This window comes from Astatotilapia calliptera, chromosome 8 (genome assembly GCF_964374335.1).
Source record: "Astatotilapia calliptera chromosome 8, fAstCal68.1, whole genome shotgun sequence".
In the NCBI taxonomy this organism is placed as follows: domain Eukaryota; kingdom Metazoa; phylum Chordata; class Actinopteri; order Cichliformes; family Cichlidae; genus Astatotilapia; species Astatotilapia calliptera.
This window is the reverse complement of record NC_137429.1, coordinates 17407395-17427959: the sequence shown is the minus strand read 5'-3', so window position 1 is coordinate 17427959 and position 20565 is coordinate 17407395. Positions and strand designations below refer to the sequence as shown.

The 20565-nt window shown below is 38.6% G+C and overlaps 1 protein-coding gene across 2 annotated transcripts; it reads left to right on the top strand.

Annotated features, from left to right (window-relative positions):
* The first annotated feature begins 306 nt into the window (after positions 1–306).
* Positions 307–16568, top strand: LOC113019258 (transient receptor potential cation channel subfamily M member 4-like). 2 transcript variants are annotated; one of them, XM_026162839.2, is made up of 28 exons: positions 307–556; positions 1439–1500; positions 1587–1764; positions 2155–2335; positions 3354–3523; positions 3741–3918; positions 4411–4475; positions 4581–4820; positions 5151–5253; positions 5346–5467; positions 5632–5928; positions 6023–6124; positions 6236–6364; positions 7243–7372; positions 7542–7687; positions 9932–10044; positions 10630–10743; positions 10845–10885; positions 10977–11209; positions 11606–11721; positions 11971–12103; positions 12200–12374; positions 12469–12634; positions 12725–12906; positions 13144–13276; positions 13365–13437; positions 14557–14647; positions 15650–16568. In XM_026162839.2, exons 1-28 carry the CDS (start codon positions 482–484, stop codon positions 15679–15681), a joined length of 3780 nt encoding a protein of 1259 aa, XP_026018624.2. In that variant the 5' UTR covers positions 307–481; the 3' UTR covers positions 15682–16568. The 2 variants fall into 2 exon arrangements, with proteins under 2 accessions (XP_026018624.2, XP_080161265.1); XM_080305139.1 differs by having other exon boundaries at positions 10971–11209.
* Positions 16569–20565: the final 3997 nt, after the last annotated feature.

The following is a 20565-nucleotide window of genomic DNA, read 5'->3' as shown; positions in this document are numbered from 1 at the left end:
TGTTCATTCTATTGTTCTTTTTACTTCTGAGGGAAGTGAGCACCACAGCAACACATACCCAACAGGTTCTACTACAAATGTGTTATATTTTTAGGCTCCAGTAACAATTAGAGGACACAAGCTTGGGCATGTTTAGCAGTCTTTCTGCTACAGTGGTGTCATTGTCTGGAGGGTATTCAGTTCCAACAACAGATACCAGTGACCAGATAAGGGGATGAGGAAGTATTTCAATAAACTCTAGCCCACTTTGTGGTTCCGATTGGCCCTTCCTGTTTGCATGCGTTGGTGTAATTGTCTGCCTCTGTGAAACCACACCCTTACCTGTGTGCTGGCTGCACCTATTTTTCTTTGCGCACGCCGAGTGAGTGCAGTGGCAGGGAATGGGGTTTCAGCAGTAGGAGACAAGGTGGAAAATAGTCAGAAAGAAACCCTTTTAGTCCTTCCGCATATGTTTCTCATTGAGAACGACTGAAAGGGAAACATGAAAGACACAGGAGCAGAAGAAGGAGGAGGAGGCGACGGCAGAGACAATATTGGCCAAACTGAGAAGAGCCAGGTGGGTTAGATTTCACTCAAGTCCTTCAGCTGCTGTTGTGATGTGCCGCTACATTTTTTGGAAGTGGAAGTTAACGCTATACTCGGAATATCTGCCCATGAAGTTCCGAGGAACTGCAGTGAGCCGCCCATAGTCTTCTTGGAAAACACGTCGTGCAACAGCTGTCCAAACGTGCACGTTTGCGCGAACGACTGCAGGAGCTATCCGTCTGCTTTGTTTCCGCTGTGGTTTGTTGACCCTACACTTGTCTAACCGGTGGACGTTACAGCTTTAACAACTGGGAACGGCTTTTCCAATCATTTCTGACGCAGCAGTCTACTTTTTTTTTTTTTTGGCTAAGCGATAAAAATGGAAAACACGCCACTTATAAGAAACTAACTTCTACTAAACCGAGCATCCTAACCATAAGCAGTTAAATAAGCGTTAATAATGACTGCGTTCCGTTTAGTTGCATCAGTTGCAGGACTCTAGACGAGGCGTCAGCTACTGGCACCAATAAATGCAACGGGGCCATCATGGTTTTTTTTTTCTCAGTTAAACGGCCTGTGGGGAAAGTGTTCTCTCTTTACTGCTTGGCTGATAACATTACAGAAAGATTAGCACTGAATACATTGGTGAAAACAAAATGTAATGTAGCCCCACTGCAGAATACGCTTATGCACAGCCTGCCTGTTGCGCACACCTGAGCTCAAACTACGTCACATCATCAGAAATCACAGCACAGCTTGCCAACTTGTTACTGGGTAGTTTCTATTAGCCAAAGTCAACACTTGGACGGTTTTCTGCACCTGCTGCCACATGCATGAGATTTTAGGATTCAGAATTGAATCAGCTTCTGTAATAATTCAGTAATGTTATATAACTACTGAAAAATGCTTTCAGAGTTGGATCCCCAAAATCATCAAGAAAAGAGTGTGCAGCACTTTTGTAGAAGATTCCATCAGGTACTGTGACCTCTGTCTTTTAATAACAGCACATGTATTTTGAGTAACTTCTCATGGTGTTGTTTATATCCCTCCACCTCTCTCAGTAATGGTGCATTGTGTCAGTGCGGGGCTGCGAGAGATGACCATGCCTCTGTGGCTCTTGGAGACTATTTCAGCACAGCCATCGTGAACCAGTGGAAAAGTGTGCAGCACTCCTCTGAACGACCGACAGATGCCTTTGGAGAGGTGCAGTTTGCAGGGGCCAGCAAGAGGCACAGCCATGTGGGTGCTTTTATTTTTCTCTCATAATGTTTGAATGCTTTATTTCAAGAGCCTGAGAGTTCTTGAACATGTGTACATGTTTTTAAAAGAAATGCCTCCAAAGGTGAGTTAAATAAAGGTTAAGATAAACCCTGAGCTGTAGTAGTCAATTCGTTGAATTTTCCTGACCTTCAGTCTACCTCCGCTCCACCTGAGTAAACAGAGTCAAAAGTCAGTACAGATCACATGACAAGCTTCTTTTTCCCCCCCCATTTTATTACCATTTAAAGGCTGAAACGACTGAGTCGTTCAGCTTTAATACTAGTGTGATCACAGGCCATTACTTTTCAAATCTTTTTGCATTGTTGACATGGGCTTGCTTCTTTTAATCCATCAAATGTCTAAACTTAGTTCCTGCGCCTGTCATGGAGCACTGAGCCTTCTATGGTGTACACCATACTGACAGCTCATTGGCGTCTTCCTCTACCCAACCTGGTTGTTTCTGTTGTGGGCGGAGAGGGAAGGACACAGGTGAAGACCTGGGTACGGGAGGTCCTCAGACAGGGACTGGTGAAAGCGTCACAAAGCACAGGTAAAAACTTTATGCATCTGCCAGTGTGTCAGTACTCCTGGCAGGTGTGATGTGTCTGGCATATCTGAGCTCAGCATCTTATTTCTGTTCTGGTTGCTGAAGTGGGTTATTGTTGGTTAGCAGATGTCATGATAATTTCCAGATGACGATAAAAGAACTGACAAATGATCCTGTCAGACATTGAAACCTACTCATGGTGGTTTTTAGCGTGAAGAAAACAGCTATTACAAAATTTAGTCTCAACACACAACACGACTCCCTGGGGTCCGGTCCTAATTTGGTAGTACAATGGCCATTTCCTCTCTGGCTACTGTACCAAGTGCAGGTGGCATATGGCGATACTGATCCCCCCGTCGTCTGAGGTCACGCGCTGTTTTCTCAAAACAAGTCCAAGATGTACTAAAAAAAAAAAAAATAATCAAAGTCCCAAACAAAACATGCACACAAAGATGCAAGTAACTACACAGCTCACACTCCCTAAACATCTTTGTTAGATAAGACATAGTACAGGGTGTGGCACCATATTTGGTGTTAAAACCCGTTGCATATAAAAACATGTTTTACGCATGTCTGTGGCCTTTGTAGTCTTTTTTTATGTGCTTTTAATTTTTTTTTTTACAGATAAATGTGTATGAATCTGATACTTGACTTGCTGTGGTCTTAGGTTTATTTCTCAGGGATCAATAATTTGGTCTGCTCCCTTTGTTTTTCTTCCCGTTTTGGTGCCCAGATTGTCAAGTCTCATTCGTTTTGTTCCTTTTAAATTAAAAACTGGTGTGAAATGTGAAACACATTTACAACTTTTGACATGACCTTTGTTTGTTCATGCTAATAAATTGTTGACAATCTTAGCTGTAAACCCCCCCCCCCCCCCCAAAAAAAAAAACAAAACAAATTGAGATGCAGTGCAATATGTAAATAAAACAGAATCCAGTGATTTGCAAAGTCACATAAAGTTATATTTTATTCACTGAAGAAAATTGAAATAAAAATCAGATTTTCCACCTGTTTCCCCCAGGTGCATGGATCTTAACTACAGGTCTGCGTGAAGGTGTTGGCAGGTGTGTTGGACAGGCAGTGAGAGATCATGCAACTGCAGCTTCTTCATTCTCGCTCAACAAGGTGGTAGCGTTGGGCATTGCTCCGTGGGGCCTTGTGGAAAAACGAGAGCAGCTGGTCAACCCTCAGGTAGTAAAGACTCTCACACATTTGCACATTTCTCTAAGCATTAAATCATATCTTGTTGTCTTTGTGGAAAAGGACCACGATTTGACACACGGTCCGTGTTGATTTGTCAGGTTTTATTGGGTGAACACACTGTTGGCAGTTCTTGCTGCAATTTAAAATAACTAAGGCTGAAATGTGGAAAGAAACGCTGGAGTAACTGTTTTTTCTTCTTTTGCAGGGAAGCTTTCCAGCAAAGTACTATGTCCAAAACATTTCCCGGGACTCCTGCTCCCTGGATAACAACTACCAGGCCTTCCTCCTCGTGGACGATGGGAGTGTGGGCCGCAGAGGAGGAGAAACAGATTTCAGAGCCAGACTGGAGGAATTCATTTCCCAGCAGCGCACAGGCATATGGGGTCAGAGATGGTACCATAAACTATGAAGTACAACATTTATAGCCTCTGAATTAAAGCAGAAACTGTACTTGAGTACACATTATCTTCCACTCATGTATTCAGTTTAAGTTAACTTATTTAAATCTAATTGTGCTAAATGAGACTTAACTCCTGTACCATTATTCCCAAAATACATCCTTTCAGAGTTAACTTCGATCTTTACAGGCTTTACATGTTCCTTCGTGTTTTGGTTGAATGATTTTTTTTTTTTTTTTTTGGCATCTACGGGAGGAAAGCCTTGCATGTGACTGCATGTATCTTACAGTTAACTCTACAACATTTCCATTCAAGTAAAACAAAAACATCCACAGGGTGCTCTTTGTATGAGTGTCAGCTGTTGTGCTTCATGAAAATTATGCACTTTGCACATCTTAGTATGATCACTCTGATTAAGTTAGTAAAAACATTTGATCAAGATTGGAAGATGCTAAAAATTGTTGTATCTTTTTAAAGGAAGTGGCAGCATTGACATCCCTGTCGTTTGTATGCTGATATCAGGGGAAACAGACATGCTAAAGGTACAGTCCTTTACAGCTTTTTATGTGAATTATTACAACAAAAATGGCAAATTCTAATTTAAATTGTGCCAATCTTTATTTCATGGTTTTTGTCATGTCTGACAGAGAATGGATCTCTCTTTAAAAAGCTGCATCCCCTGGCTGGTTCTGGCTGGCTCAGGAGGCTTGGCTGATTTCCTGAGTGATATCTTGGAGAACCGGTCTTCAGCTCCAGCTGTGCCGTCCTCTGGTGAAGGCAACAGTGAGGCTCTTAAAGCTCCCAATGTGGATCTCAAAGACAGAGTGGCAGAACGGTTTAAGAAGCATTTTCCTTCAGAGGCACAGACCGACAAACTAGTTGAACAGGTGAGTGCTGAGAACAGAAACATTGTGTTGGCCTTTACTCTGCAGAAGAGTATGAGGAAAGACTTTTTATAGCCTGCATATCTGTCAGCTGCTTACTAAACTGTATTCAGGTCTAATATTCATGCCCTCAGGGCGCTCGATCTTTTTGTCAGTTTTTCAGGATCGCAGTTGATTAAAGTCAAACCCTCTTGCTTAATTAGAGGCTGTGCCATGAATGACATCATGAGTTTGAAAAGAACCTTTGTCACCAGTTTCTTCATCACTGTCGAACATCTTTTTTCTAAAATATCTTGCATTGTTCCTGTTCCCTTTCCCATCTTCTGTCTCCAGGCTTTGAGCATTTACCAGAACAAAGATTTGATTACAATCTACCAAGGAGAGCACGAGAGTCCAAATGACTTTGACACAGTCCTGCTTAAAACACTCGTGGGAGGTATGTATAAGTAGACATTAATTTTACAACATAGCAGCAACATGCACTTTTAGTCCTTATTTTGATTTTTGTGTTGTCTTTATGTTTTTCAGCAAGTAAGCAGCAATCATCAGTTGATGCCAGCCCTTATAGTGATGAGCTGAAACTAGCAGTAACGTGGAACAGGGTTGACATTGCCAAGAGTGAACTCTTCAATGGAGACATCCAGTGGAAGGTGAGGAGGGAAAAAGACACCACACTGAATGGAAATGCTCTGAAGTACATTGTGCAGTTTATTATACCACTTCTGACAGATACAGTTTATCTATGATTTACAGAATACTTGGCTTAAATTATTAACCTGTCCTAAAACATGATCTCCTTCCTCCAATTAAACAGTACGAAGATTTGGAGGACTCAATGACAGATGCGCTGATCAACGACAAGCCCCAGTTTGTTCGGCTTTTCACTGAGAATGGCTTGAATATCCTGGAGTACCTAACTTATGGCAGGCTGGAAACCCTTTATCGCTCTGTGCCAGATGGGACCTTGCTCTATCAGCTACTACAACAGTGCCTAGCAGAGCGGCTGGCAATAGTGGAGCGTCACTCACCATCAGAAAAACAGAATTCGTCCTCAAAAATGGTGAAAGATAACAATCAGGATGGACCAGTGAAGGAGGTCACCCTTTTTGAGGTAAGTTTGGGAATCAAAGAGATTCTGTCCTTTTTCATTAATTATGCTTAAATAGACACTGTTGTGCTTATTGTCCCACCCATGGGTTCCTCAGGTGTCAGGGGTCCTGGAGCTGTTAATGGGTGATGTCTGCCAGCCTTTATACTATAAAGCTTTGGGCTTACAGTTCACTTCATCCAAAAGGACGTCTCTGAGGGTACTTTGAACCTTTCAGAATAAACACACAGTGTACTTGTGCTGACTGCATTTCTATTTTTATGGTTAACATGACAATAAATGTTCTTACTTTTTTTTTTATTCATCCCAGCGTGCAAATAAGGTTCTGCGTGGAGATTCGTTCTATCGGCAGCTGCGCTGCCCCTATCCCTGGGCTTCACTCTTCCTCTGGGCTGTACTGCAGAACCGCAGTGAGATGGCCCTTTATTTCTGGGAGATGGTAAAAGCTCTGAGACAAACTGGTGTTCAGCTGGTTTGAAATGGATGGATTGTTATTTAAATAGAGCAGAGTTTTCAGGGGAAGTTGCACTATATTGGGCATGTGTGAGAATGAGCTGCAACTAGACCAGGGGTGAAACTTTAACGTTCCTGTCAGTGTAACAACACTGTGTTAAGAAAAGAAATCACTCCGCACGACTCTGTGGACTTAAATTCTAAGGAATAAATGTGTAAAAAGTTCTGGTAGCTCATTGCCCAGACTGTCCAGTTTTTAGTTTTTTCTTTCATCCATAATGGTAAAAATCCCCAGAAATTTCTATAGTGATCAAGTTTGAAACCTTTTGTCATCCACAATGGAAAATGGTTGGGGAAAAAAACTTTTATTACCTAATCCCACTGCCAATTCGATCAATTCTGCACTCTGCTTTCAGTCTCCAATATCATTGAAATGCAGCCACACGCTGCTCATTTTACATTTTCACTCCTCTCTTTACTTTTCCTGACAAGCTTGCATTTAAATCTGACTCGCCCATCTCTCCGTCTACTGGGCTGTTTTCGGGATGTCTGCCTTTACATGTGAAATAAAGCCCCACCCCCGTCTGCACATCCACATCCTGACGGGCCATTAATACCATTAATGGGCATTGGAAATGATCTCAGCCTGCGGGTTGTACATTTGACAACCTCGAACTAGACGCTGCTTACCATGTATCAAAGTTGTTCGAGTCAATTAATTGCAATATATTGTTAATTATTATTTTATGATCCTAATTGTTTTTAAATATTATACAGTCATAGTGTTAAGTCTTAATATAAAATTAAATAATTGCTAAAAACATAAAGTAAAGTGATGTTGTAAATTGGTGATCTCCTTTCCAGGCAGGTGAGGCAGTCCTGAGTGCTCTCAGTGGCTGTAATATACTCAGAGACTTGTCCAAACTGGAGGAGGAGACTGAAACCAAACTCTCCATGAAAGAACTGGCCCAGAAGTTTGAGAACCTGGCTCATGGTGAGACAATAACTGCAGTTTTCCACTACACTGTTAGGATGGTTTGATATCTAGTTTTGCAATCATTTTATTTAATTTCCTTAGAATTTTCCTTTCAACAGCTGATGTAACACAATAGTAACAAATCTCATCGAACTCTTCATCACGTGTCTTGTCCACTTTATCTCAGATATTTTTAGCTCTTGTTATCGGAGTGATGAAAATCGTTCCTTCACCCTGCTAATTAGGAAGTCTCCCATCTGGGGTGACACCACCTGCCTTCAGATGGGCGTGAGTGCCGATGCCCGGCTTTTCTTCAGTAATGATGGCGTACAGGTGTGTCATATTTGTCATTCATGTGAATGGCATTCCTTTCATCTAGCACATGGGCAATGAATCTGAATAACATCGTCATTTTCCAAAATATAGGTAACAAATGCAAAGAATGGAATGATATTTTGTAATGATTGTGAATGTAAATGTTTGAAATAAAATGAACTGAATGCTATTAAACAAATGAACATGAAATCAAAGGAAGCCATCATATTTATATAGAGAAAATATTGATCAGTTGAGGGAATAAAATGGGTCATTCCATCCCAAATAAGCCAGCTTTTGTAACATTTCTTGCTCGAAAATCTGCAATTTGCGTAATAATTTTGTGGTCCAATAGTTTGAACAAATCTAATCTTTGAAATTCTACCTTAATGTAACAAAATTTTTTTAAAGATATAATAAAAAAAAACAACCAAAAAAAAAAAACCCCCATTGTCCTTCGACCCACTTTCAAATGATGTGTTTTATACATTGAAATCTGCAACAATGTTTTAAGATTGATATCTCAAAGACTTTCACTCGGCCGATTAAAATGAATCAGTGTTTTTAATTTGCATTAAAAAAACGTGAGTAACAAAATTGCAGCTTCTAGATGGTACTGGAATTATAATTGGGAAATAATTCAGTTAAATTTTCAGACCTTGGTCACTCTGTCACAAATCGAGGTTTTAAAAAAAATTATCAGTCAAATTTTTCTATTAAAATATGTTATCGTTCCAAGTTTGGACGTACATAATGATTACTGCGAAATTTTAGCTTATATATTTTTATATACTGTCAAGCAATATATTAAAAAAAAGGCTAGCAGATCATTCTCACCTGAAATATATTTTCGTGTGAAATATTCTCTTCCAGGAGTGTAGGTCTCAAAATGGTAGGTAGGTAGAACAGGTCATGAAAATGAAAAATTTGCACATATTGTACAAAAGAAAATTGTTTCTTAGTTATAAATTGAATACCATGTGTTGTTGTTGTATTTAGATTAGACTATCTACTGATATTTTTACTTGTACAACTTGTGATATTTCCGGCATAAAAGTTAAATAGAACCAGCATTTTTTTTTATTTTTTTTTTTTAAATTGTGTGCACAAATATGGAATTTTAAAAGATTGCTTTAATTTTTCGCCAATACGCAGACACTTCTTCATGTATTTGTCCTAAATGAGAAATCCTGTTTTTATCCTGGCTTTTATCTTTAATTGTTTTTCTGATAGTCATGTTCAAACATTGACTTTTTCAATGTGGGGGAAAAAAAAGGCATGAAAGTGTGCAGAATGGTCTTTAAAAAAAACAAAAAACAAAAAACGGATATCTAAAATGTTATTTGATATAAGAAGCTGGGAGATGATGGAGCAGATAATATAATGACCCAGGTCTTGAAAAAACAAAAACATACGCATATTTAACAAAATTATTTTCTGAATTGGAGTAGCATCTGTATTCTGTTTGGACAGATCAAAGATGGTCTACTGATATTTTTGGTTTTGTTGTACGTCATATTATTCCCTGTAGAATGAAATTCTTCCTGTTTTGTAAGTGTGAATTATTTCATGGTAAAAAGGTTTTCTACAGATTTATTTTACAACATTGTGTTATTCAGCTATCAACTACAAAAATATCAGTAGTTCTCTTGCAATTTGAAGTTTTTATTTAACATGTGCTCAAATATGGGATTTTGCAGGAATGCTGGACTTTCTTTTTCTTTATATTCTAACTAACCAATACTTAGGACATTTTTGGTGCTTCTGTCCCAAGTTACAGATCAATTTTGATGGTAAGAAAGGACAGTGAAAATTCAGTCTTTCATCTTTAATAGAGATATTCGTGTTCAAACGTTGCCTCAGATTTAGATGTGGAGAAAAAGACCTTAAAGTGGGTACATGGACAAATTTTCAAAAAACACATCTTAAAAAGCACTTGATATATTAAGCTGATGATGAAGCATAAGGCTGTTTTCATTATACAAACTAATGTATACATATACAGTCTCTATAAATAAATATGCTAATACACAATGCCTTGTTATACATCTTTATACACTGATCTGTAATTATTTAGCTACTCCTATCTAAAAGTATTGCTTTTTATAAAGAACTTATACACACGATCATCCAGATTTGTACAGTACAACAGTATAAATTACTTACAAATGAAAAATGGCATAATGCTTCCAAAATAACATATCCCCATGTTGAGCCAGTACTGCTGATGGATAAGTCCTTGTTTTTTCTCTCCTCTTCCAGTCTCTGCTGTCCCAGATCTGGTGGGGTGATATGAAGAGGAACACAGAGGTCTGGAAGCTCCTGCTCGCTTTCTTCTGCCCCATCCTCTGCTACACCAACCTCATTTCCTTCAGGTAAAGCAGTTCTACCACAGAGGTCATGTTTTTGGTTGTGTTTGCATGCATATCTTTCTGTCTGTAATCATGATAGCGGAAATGTTTCGAATCAATTCTGATAAAACTTTGTGGGAGTGTAGAGTGGGATCATGATGACCAGTAATATTTGGCTTACTTTCACCAAAGTCTTTAAGGTCAACTTATTGATTTATGTCTTTTATCTTTAAAACTACACTTAAAATTCAGCGTCCTTTGTTTATATTGGCGACATTTAGGAAATTATACTGGTATATGGGTAATCTAAATATCACATTATAGTTTGTCTCAAAAAGTATTGTGCCACATTTGACCTCTGACCTCAGTTTTACATTTCACACCTGAAGAAAGAAAATGAGCTGCGTAATAAGCTACAAATATACTAAATCTATATTATATAAGAAGCTCAAGTTATTTGTGTCCAGTTATTTACATATGTATTATCCATGATTTTTGTGTAAGCTAATCTGTCACTCATATTTGGTTTTCACTACACTACAGACTATTTATTGTGTGTGTGTGTGTGTGTGTGTGTGTAAAAAATTTTCTATATATTCCACCTCAAAGGACACAAGACAATCAGCTGGAGGAGGAGGAAATGCCCAATGAGGATGCAGTGGCTCAGGACTCTGACAACCTTTATGGGACCACCGTCTTCTCTTTCTCTGACATCAAACAGCAGTAATATTTCTACTTGCACTCTTCAGTGTTCATCCATAGAACATCAGTTTGTTTTTATGTCTTAGGTCTACTAATGAATTAAAAATGTTTTCTTACACCAGTGAAGTTGACTCAGACGTTCACAAGAGTGATGCCATTAAAGGTGAGTCCTGTTTAAAGAGTCATCTGATTCTTGTTTCCACATGCTGTCATTTTAGTCACCTGTTAATCTGTATTTATAATCCTTGATACAGGTGTACCTTACCGACCACCACAGCGTCCATTCATAGTGTCACGCTGGCGTCAGTTCTGGTTTGCACCGGTCACCTCCTTTTTGGGCAACGTCCTGATGTACTTCCTGTTTCTCTTGCTTTTTGCCTACATGTTGTTGGTGGATTTTGAGCCCCCACCACCCTCAGGCCCAGGTGCTGCGGAGTGTGTGTTGTACTTCTGGGTATTCACCATCGTTTGTGAGGAGATCCGACAGGTGAGTGAAGAGACACGTCTTACTTAGAACTTTATTATTTTTATTTATGAATGTAATAACTATCCCCAAATATAATGTATAATGAACTATCCCCAAAGTGCCATTGCGACACAGTGGTTACATGCTCCTGTGTCAAAAGCCTTAGATTCAAGATTGACATTAAAATAAGAAAAAAAAATTTTTTATTCGTCACCGATTTTATGTGATTAAGCAAACACTAAAAAAAAATCACAAATTAAAATCTTATCCTGTCAGATTTTACTCACTTTACTGAAATAATAGTAACAGTAAATGGAAAGTGCGCGTCTGTATTTGGATACATGTCACCTAGGTATAGTTGAGTTTTATTTGTTGTTTTTTTATGGATCTGTAAAGTCATTTGTCTTCTTCATCAAGACCATTTTTTTGGGGACGATGACTTGGCGTCAAAGGTTCAGACTCTACATTCAGGATGTTTGGAATAAATGTGACCTCACCGCCATCAGCCTGTTCATTATAGGACTAATCTGCAGGTATGGACAAGAAATAAAAAATAATAGAAATGATCAATTCTAATTTTTTTTTCTACAGTAATATTTTTGAATGAGGCTTTGTCATTGCAGATTGTAACATTTGTAAAAACATTGTCCTTGGTTCATATTTGGATGTCTTAAGTGTTCTATAAAATAATTTTCATTTCCGGGTCTTTAGTTAATTTACAGCTTTGCCACCAGGTGGTGCTGCTTTCACACTGATTCAGCATTACTGTGCTTGTGTTTCAGGATGTTCCACTGGTCATATGAATTTGGACGGGATGTCCTGTGTTTGGACTACATGGTCTTCACCCTTCGCCTCATTCACATTTTTGCCATTCACAAGCAGCTGGGACCAAAAATCATCATTGTAGGAAAGATGGTGAGAAAGTTACCATCAGTTGGCAATATACCAATTATAGACTTTTTTAATAATATAATGTCAGAAACAAAATGACAATTTCCTCCTCTTGTTCAGATGAAGGATGTCTTCTTCTTCCTCTTCTTCCTGGGTGTGTGGCTCATGGCGTATGGAGTTGCCAATCAGGCTCTGATCTATTCCTACGATCCAAACCTGAATCGCATTTTTCGGAGAGTTTTCTACAGGCCATACTTGCACATCTTTGGACAGATCCCTGTGGAAGAGATGGATGGTACAAGTGTTTGTGCAACTGGCATAAAAATAAGAAAATTGAATGCTACTGTAAAGCTTTCTTAACTTTCTCCTTTATGTCTGTTTTGTTGCAGTGGGCAAGGACTGGGATGTCAACTGTACACACAATGTGACTTTGATTGAGAGCGGTGAAGAGCCGTGTAGAACTCATGAGAGTAACTGGCTGGTAGTGATTCTGCTAGTCGTATATCTCCTGGTCACCAACATCCTGCTCATCAACCTGCTTATTGCCATGTTTAGGTAAAGAACAAGTCTTTTATTATATCTGAAGGTGCGTTCACATACTGAATGGTTTGACTCAGTGGCTCTGATCTGCTTGTATCCACACAGCTACACTTTCTCTAAAGTGCAGGAACACAGTGACACCTACTGGAAGTTCCAGCGTTACAACCTGATTGTCGAGTATCACTCCCGTCCTTCTTTGGCTCCGCCTTTCATTATCCTTTCACACATCAACCTCTTTATTAAGAGGGTCATCCGCAAAGTGCCCTCTGTAAAGATTCACCACTTTGGTCAGTATTGGATCAGAAGTCGTGGATTTTATTAATATAATAAAAATAATTAATACTGCTAATGTATTAAAGTTATTGTCCATTACACATGCTGAATCAGGAAGCCTCAGTTCCATAGTTCTATTATCTTTGAGTTTTTTAATCAGTGACTGTATTTTTTTTTTTTAAATTGTTTTTATTTTAGTTGCTTACTTAAAATGGAAGGTAATCATTTCAACCCTTGGTCTGTACTATCAGTGTTAGACTTGGAAGCAAAGGCAGCGAACAGATTATCAACGTGGGAAACGATTCAGAAGGAAGACTTCCTGACTGCTCGAAACAAGATCCAGAAAAGCAGCGACTCAGAAAGGCTCAAACGGATGTCTGCCAAGTGAGCACCTTCATCCTCCACTGTAGCAGCATTATTTATTACTGTGTGACTCCATCATTCTGAAGTAAATGTATCTTTGTTTATATAGGGTAGATGGTGTGCTTAAACATCTGAGTGAAAGCAGAGACTTTGAACACAGACTACGGTCTCTGGAGAATCAGGTAAAACCGAAGCTCCAACTTATCATTTTGTACCATTTGAGTCATTCATGATACATATGTGGAGCTGCTGTGAAAGAGCACATTGGTTCAGTTCAGTATTCTACATAAAGGTTAAAGCATTGAATTGCAGACTTGTTTTGACTGGTATAATAACAGGATGGTAGAATATAGGGAAAACACCTACTATTTAGTACAAAGACAGTTTTTTTTTAATTTGGATTTACTGTGGCTGATCTTAAGCAACTCTGTAGTAAGCAATTTTATGTTTTGGAGAAAAGCAAGAAGTACTGATTATGGGGAAAAAGCTGTTGTGTCAGTCAGAATGTTTTTAAGCATAGCTTAAGATTAGGATACGTCAGAGCCAACAATTCATGAATTGACTACATCACTGTGGTCTTTTTTTTTAGTCACTAGATGGAGCTAGCCTAACTGTATTTAATTTGCTTCCAGTCTTTATATCTTCCTGACAACTGAAGAAAAAAGAATCTTACCATTGAACTTTTTTGTGATTTCCTACCTCTTTGGAGCTAAAAGATACCACACAAACACATGAGATATCAATGGGAAGCCCAGGACGTTCTCTATTCAGTACATGAAGACTTAATACCGTAGCTCGAATAAGCCAAAAGCTATAGACCAAAAACAAATGCCTATTAGAGAGGACATAAATGAATAGGGTGGTTCTCAGGAAGATGTGATAAGCTGGGCTGGACAAGTGTTTAACGGGTGGATATGAGTGGTATCCAAGTCGGACATTTTTTTTATTTTTTATTTTTTTATTAATGGTCTGTCTTTGATTAAGAAGTTTCCTGTTTTAAAAATATTTTGTCCTATGGAGGGCAATAAAGTAACGTCCACCTTAAAAAGTAATCTTACTCTCTATGTAGTAAAAGTGTTAAAGTACTGCTTTAAGTGTCTTACTGCATAATATTTAATTAACAGTAAATAATCTGTCTTTAGAATTTTTATAGACACATAGTTAAGACATGGAGTGAACAGACAACCTGAACACATCTATAAAGAAAACAGTCCTCCTTTTTTTCAGGTGCTTTTCATTGAGGTTTAAGAATGAATCTTTTCTAATATATAGTTTCATGATCTTCTGCTTTTTCTTCTCAGATGGAGTATTGCTCCAGTGCACTCAGCTGGGTTGTGGATACTTTATCACAAGGAAGCACATTTAAACCTCCTCGACCTCCACCATTACGAGGTATTTACTAGCAGTTATGAAATCATGCTTGCATAACAGCCTGCATGTTGAAAAGCCACTCTTCATTTACATAGCTTGCTTGACTACTAAGTGGCTGTAGCTCAAGTGGTAGAGCAGGTAATCTGCTAACCACAAGACTGGTAGTCCGATCCAGGGCCGTGCAGAGATGTTTAAAGGGGTGGGTGCTCAAAGTTAAAAAGGGGCATATAGAAGCAGGCTGAAGAACAAGAACCCACATTCATCAAGAATCTAAAATGGAATCGCATCATACTATATCACTGTCATCAGGTGGGGACAATAGAGAGCAATCGTAGCCTATGTTTCACCTGATGGGTACAGTGTTGCTGTTGAGGGGTTGCTGCTGCTGCTGCTCCCGCTGCTGATAGTGCTGGAGGGCAGGGCTGTGTTGATCTGAGACTGTAGACTGTAAAAAGTCCATAGCAGAGATGGTAGCAGATTAAACAAGTGTTATGAGATAATAATAAAATACCGAGATTGGTTACAGCGCTTAGAACCAAAAGGCAACAAAACTGAGGAATAAACTCGGCTCTGTTTGTGTTCGTGAATCACTCTTTGACTCTCTGCTTCCTTCCATTTCTTCATCTCATCTATCACTCTCCACTTGCTGTTCAGGCACAATTTGCTATTGCATCGATCTATTGTTTAATTATCCACACTTAACAATTTTTGCACCTAATCCATAATAAAGTAATGATAGAAAAATGTTATAGACCCAAAACATTAGACCCAGCTATTCTTCAGCAAGATACTAAATCCTGACTTGCTGTCCAATGTGTTAGCATTGTGTATTAATATGAGATAGAAAGCACCAAGGTATAGAAAAAAAGTGCCTGTGTGAATGAGGTGTGCTGTACTTTGAGTAGTAACGCACTGTCTAAAAGTCAATTCGTAATGTACTGCTTTCTAAAAAAAGTTTGCTTTTTTCTTTTTGCTAAAATTTGTCCCTCTCACTCATCTTACTCTACCTGTTCCTCTCTACAGATGCATTTGCCTCCTCTTCCAGCTCAACTTAATTTAAGGATACCTTAAATCAAAGAGGACACCTTCACTTCACTCAAGTTCAGGAAAAAAAAAACAAAATTGGAGAACACACTCTCTTGAGAACTTCTATCCAGCCCACCACCTTGATTCTCACTGGACTTGGTTTACCAAAGCATATAAACACTGCACTGAAAAGAGAAAACATTTTATCCAGCCAATGCAAGACACTGTATGTCTGTGCGTGTGCGTGCGTGTGTGTGACTTGATACAATTAATGCTGTAAAACATGTTTTAAAAACATGCAATGTTTTACATTTTATTCTGATATGATGTGATAGCGTCTATAACCAGTTACAGTAGGAACACATTAATACTTTTTCAGTTACATTAAAAACGCCCAATATTTGTATTGGGCAAATGTACATACAAATGTATTTGGATGTCTGCATTTTTATTCTTTTCTAATAACTTTCATACAGTATAACGATTCATTTTGATGATAAGTACAAAAGAATAACTGTAGTTCAACAATCTTCAAGGATTGATTTATTTGCTTTTACAGTATTCCAGCTAGAATAAATTAATGCATGACATAGGGTCGTAATAATTAATTGTGTAAAGCGAATAACAGGTTTTTTTTTTGTTTTTTTTTGCTTTAATGTTTTGTTTGGTCCGTAACTCTGTTGTCACCATTTAAATAGTTTAACTTAAAACCAGAGTCTTCCATTGCCCACATGTGTATAGATAAAAAGGTGGAGCTGTATCCAAGACTGAGCTCAGATTGCTTTAGTAACATTCATAAGCATGAATACAATACACTAATTACATTGCACTAACAGTTTTAATAAAACAAGCTTTTGTTTTTCACAAATCATTAAAAGTATATTTGGGTCAGTAAAACCCTGAGCCACTGACCTGAGGCTGTTGGGTTGGACTGAATTATTGCCAGCATTATTTATTAATGTCTACACAATCGGGATGCCTGTTTTTTGGAGCAGGAAACATTGCGTTGCAACAGGACATACTCCAGTTCTGAGAACGCTGATATACTTGCTTTTCTTCATTGCAGCCACCATGAAATCAGCCATTCACAGACACGCTTAAACATGCAGACACATACACAGAAACCTACAGTTCAGCTGGAAAGTATTCACAAGTTACAGCCTTGTTCCAAAATGGATTCAATTTTCATCTCGCAATTCTACGCATCCTAATTACATACTTTATAATTACAAAGTGAAAAAAGTTTGCTTGAAATTCTTGCAAATGTATTAAAAACGAAACACTGCCTTTTCCATGGCGGCTGCTGGCTGGTTCAGGAGGCTTGGCTGATTTCCCGAGTGATGTCTTGGACAACCTGTCTCCAACTCCACCTGTGCAGTCTCCTGGGGAGGGCGACGGTGAAGAAGGTCCCAGCGTGGATCTTAAAGACAAAGTAGAGGAACATTTTAAGAAGCATTTTCCCTCTAAACCACAGACTGACGAACTAGTTCACCTGGTGTGTGCTGACTGAGATAATACATGCACATGGGGAAACAGGTGGCTGACGCTCTGAATCAATTCCTCATTCATAACAAAGTGCAAAGATGAGCAAATTTTGTAAATTGAGTAAACTTACAATATATAAGGATGGAGATGATAATCAAGTCAGAAATAGTAGACTATAGAACTGTAGACTTGATCTTTCTAACTGTGGTCATTAATTAGTTGTCAGAAAATCAGGTAGTTCCTCTGACACTTTTACCGTATGGTATTTTAGGAATCACTGTTTAAATAAAGCTTTAGACACATAATCATTTATGATGTTGTAATCATTCACACATGAGGAAAAACCCAGATCTTTGAGATTTTCTGATTATCTGAGTGAATCAAGGCTAAACTGATTTTTACAGAACTTTATTTAAAGTGACTTTTTTGTGCAGCTGCAGACAGTCTTTGTTTTGACTACAATGCATGTTAAAATTTGTTCACAGACTGACATTCAGTCATTACATGACATCGAAGTATGTTTTGAAAAGCACAGTGTCGAAAATTTTGTCTAAAACACAACATATTTTCCACTGAAAATCCTCTAAATCAGTTTCAGTGGGACGACCCAGAAGGCATCTCTGTAACATATCAGCAAATTATTTTAGAGTCCACTTGCATGACAGGACAGATACGAAACACGAGGATCATGGATTCAAACCAGATCAGGCCTGGGATCAGCTCAGCTCCAGGCAGTTTATTTTGTCCCAACATGTACTAACAATAAGGTAGTAAGACCCTGATAAAACGTTGTCTGATGTGGCTGTCAGGAAGATATCATCTGTCAGTGAAGGCTGATATTTAATCAGATCACAAATGCTGACAGTGGGAACATTAAAGCACAATTTTTCTGTAAATCTCTTTATTTCTGCCATTACTCTATAAAAATGGTCATAAACTACAGTGAACAGCTTTTTTTTTTTTTTTAAACTGCAGAGTCGCTTGCTGTCTTGGGCAACTATCTAAGATTCATCACTGAAGTGTGTCTGATCTGTTTCTCCAGATTTTTATCATCACTTTCTGTCTGTCATCTTGCAACTCTGTGTTCAACATTTCTGTTCCCATTTCACATCTTCTTCTTTCTCCAGACTTTAAGCATTTACCAGAATGGAAGTTTGATTACAGTCTACCATGGAGAGCATGTGAGTCCAAATGACTTTGACACAGTCCTGCTATTTAAAACACTCGTGGGAGGTACATATAAGTAGACTGTAATCTTACAACATGCACTTTTTATCCTAATTTTGATTTTGGTGTCGCGTTTGTGTTTTTCAGCAAGTAAGCAGTGTGCATCAGCTGAAGTTAGCAGTAACGTGGAACAGGGTTAACATTACCAAGAGTGAACTCTTCAATGGAGACATCCATTGGAGGGTGAGGAGGGAAAATGATGTTACACAGATGTTACGCTGAAAGAAATACTGTGAATTAAATGAATGACGTGCAGTCTATTGAACCACTTTTGATAGATAAAATTGTTTAACTCTGATTAACAGAATGTTTTGATTAAAGTATTAACCTATCCTAAAACCTGACCTTCTTCCTCCAATCAAACAGTATGAAAATTTGGAGGACTCAATGACTGATGCGCTGATGTCCTTTCTCATACGTTTTGCTTATCCAGAGAGAATGTGAAGAAAAACCAGTAGCCTTGTGCTTATTGTCCCACCCACTGTTTCCTCAGGTGTCAGGGGTTGTGCAACAGTTAATGGGCGGTGTTTTGCCATTGCAAAATCATAACATTCTTTAATACAATGTACTTGTGTTTTAACGCACTTGTTTGGACATAATGTGCCATAAATGTTTTTTTTAATGTCTGGTTTTAATTACTCAAATTCAAAACATTTCATCCTCTATCAAATTTCACAGGTTTTATTTACAGGTTTGCCACCGGGTGGTGCTGTTACCACACTAAATGAGTGTTACTGTTTATGATTCAGGATGTTCCACCGGTCACACAAATTCAGCTGTGATATGCTTTCCTTTTAAAGTTTTCAGACAGTATAATAAATGAGTAGCTATATGTGAACGTGGCCCAGAAATGATACTGGGACAAAGCCAATTAAACTCAAATGCTGCCAAATCATAATGACAATGCCATTCCCGAGTTTCCATCTACTGGCAACCAAATATCTCTAGATCTTTGTATGATGAGTGAAATGTTTAGTCAGATGAGTCAAACTTATTTTATAATTGTGTCAATATTTAAATATGATATACAATAGGATCAAGTGTGTGGTGTTTATATGTAGTTTTAATGATCCTCAGTACTGCAGGTTTAAAGCCTGCGATATATAGTGGGACAAAAACCTGTTTAGTCAGCCACTAGTTGTGCAAGTTCTCCCACTTAGAAAGATTAGAGACCTGTAATTTTCATCATAGGTATACCTCAAATATGAGAGACAAAATGAGAAAAAAGAAAATCACATTGTTTGATTTTTTTAAAGAATTTATTTGCTAATTATGGTGGAAAATAAGTACTTTGTCAATAACAAAAGTTCATCTCAATACTTTGTTATATACCCTTTGTTGGCAATGACAGGGGTCAAACGTTTTCTGTAAGTTTTCACACACTGTTTCTGGTATTTTGGCCCATTCCTCCGTACAGATCCCCTCAAGAGCAGTGATGTTTTGGGGCTGTCGCTGGGCAACAGACTTTCAACTCCCTCCAAAGATTTTCTATGGGATTAACATCTGAAAACTGGCTAGGCCACTCCAGGACCTTGAAATGCTTCTTACGAAGCCACTCCTTCATTAGTGGAGGGATCATTGTCATGCTGAAAGACCCAGCCATGTTTCATCTTCAACGCCCTTGCTGATGTGAGGAGGTTTTCACTCAAAATCTCACGATACATGGCCCCATTCATTCTTTGCTTTACACAGATCAGTCGTCCTGGTCCCTTTGCAGAAAAACAGCCGCAAAGCATGACGTTTCCACCCGCATGCATCACAATAGGTATTGTGTTCTTTGGATGCCACTCAGCATTCTTTCTCCTCCAAAAACAACAAGTAGAGTTTTTATCAAAAAGTTCTATTTTGGTTTCATCTGATCATACGACATTCTCCCAATCCTCTTCTGGATCATTCAAATGCTCTCTAGCAAACTTCAGACGAGTCTGGACATGCACTGGCAGGGGAACACATCTGGCACTGCAGGATTTGAGTCCCTGGTGGCGTGGTGTGTTACTGATGGTAGCCTTTGCTACTTTGGTCTCAGCTCTCTGCAGGTCATTCATTAGTTCCCCCCGTGTGGTTCTGGGCTTTTTGCTCATCGTTCTTGTGATCATTTTGACCCCATGTGATGAGATCCTGCATGGAGCCCTAGATCAAGAGGGATTATCAGTATGACTTTCATTTTCTAATAATTGCTCCCACAGTTGATTTCTTCACAC

Excerpts from the sequence above, each read along its gene's own strand:
- LOC113019258 (XM_080305139.1), top strand. The coding sequence starts at position 482 with ATGAAAGACACAGGAGCAGAAGAAGGAGGAGGAGGCGACGGCAGAGAC. Across the intron at positions 6,125-6,235 it reads CCAAAAGGACGTCTCTGAGG|CGTGCAAATAAGGTTCTGCG; the intron begins GTACTTTGAACC and ends TATTCATCCCAG. Across the intron at positions 6,365-7,242 it reads CCCTTTATTTCTGGGAGATG|GCAGGTGAGGCAGTCCTGAG; the intron begins GTAAAAGCTCTG and ends TCTCCTTTCCAG.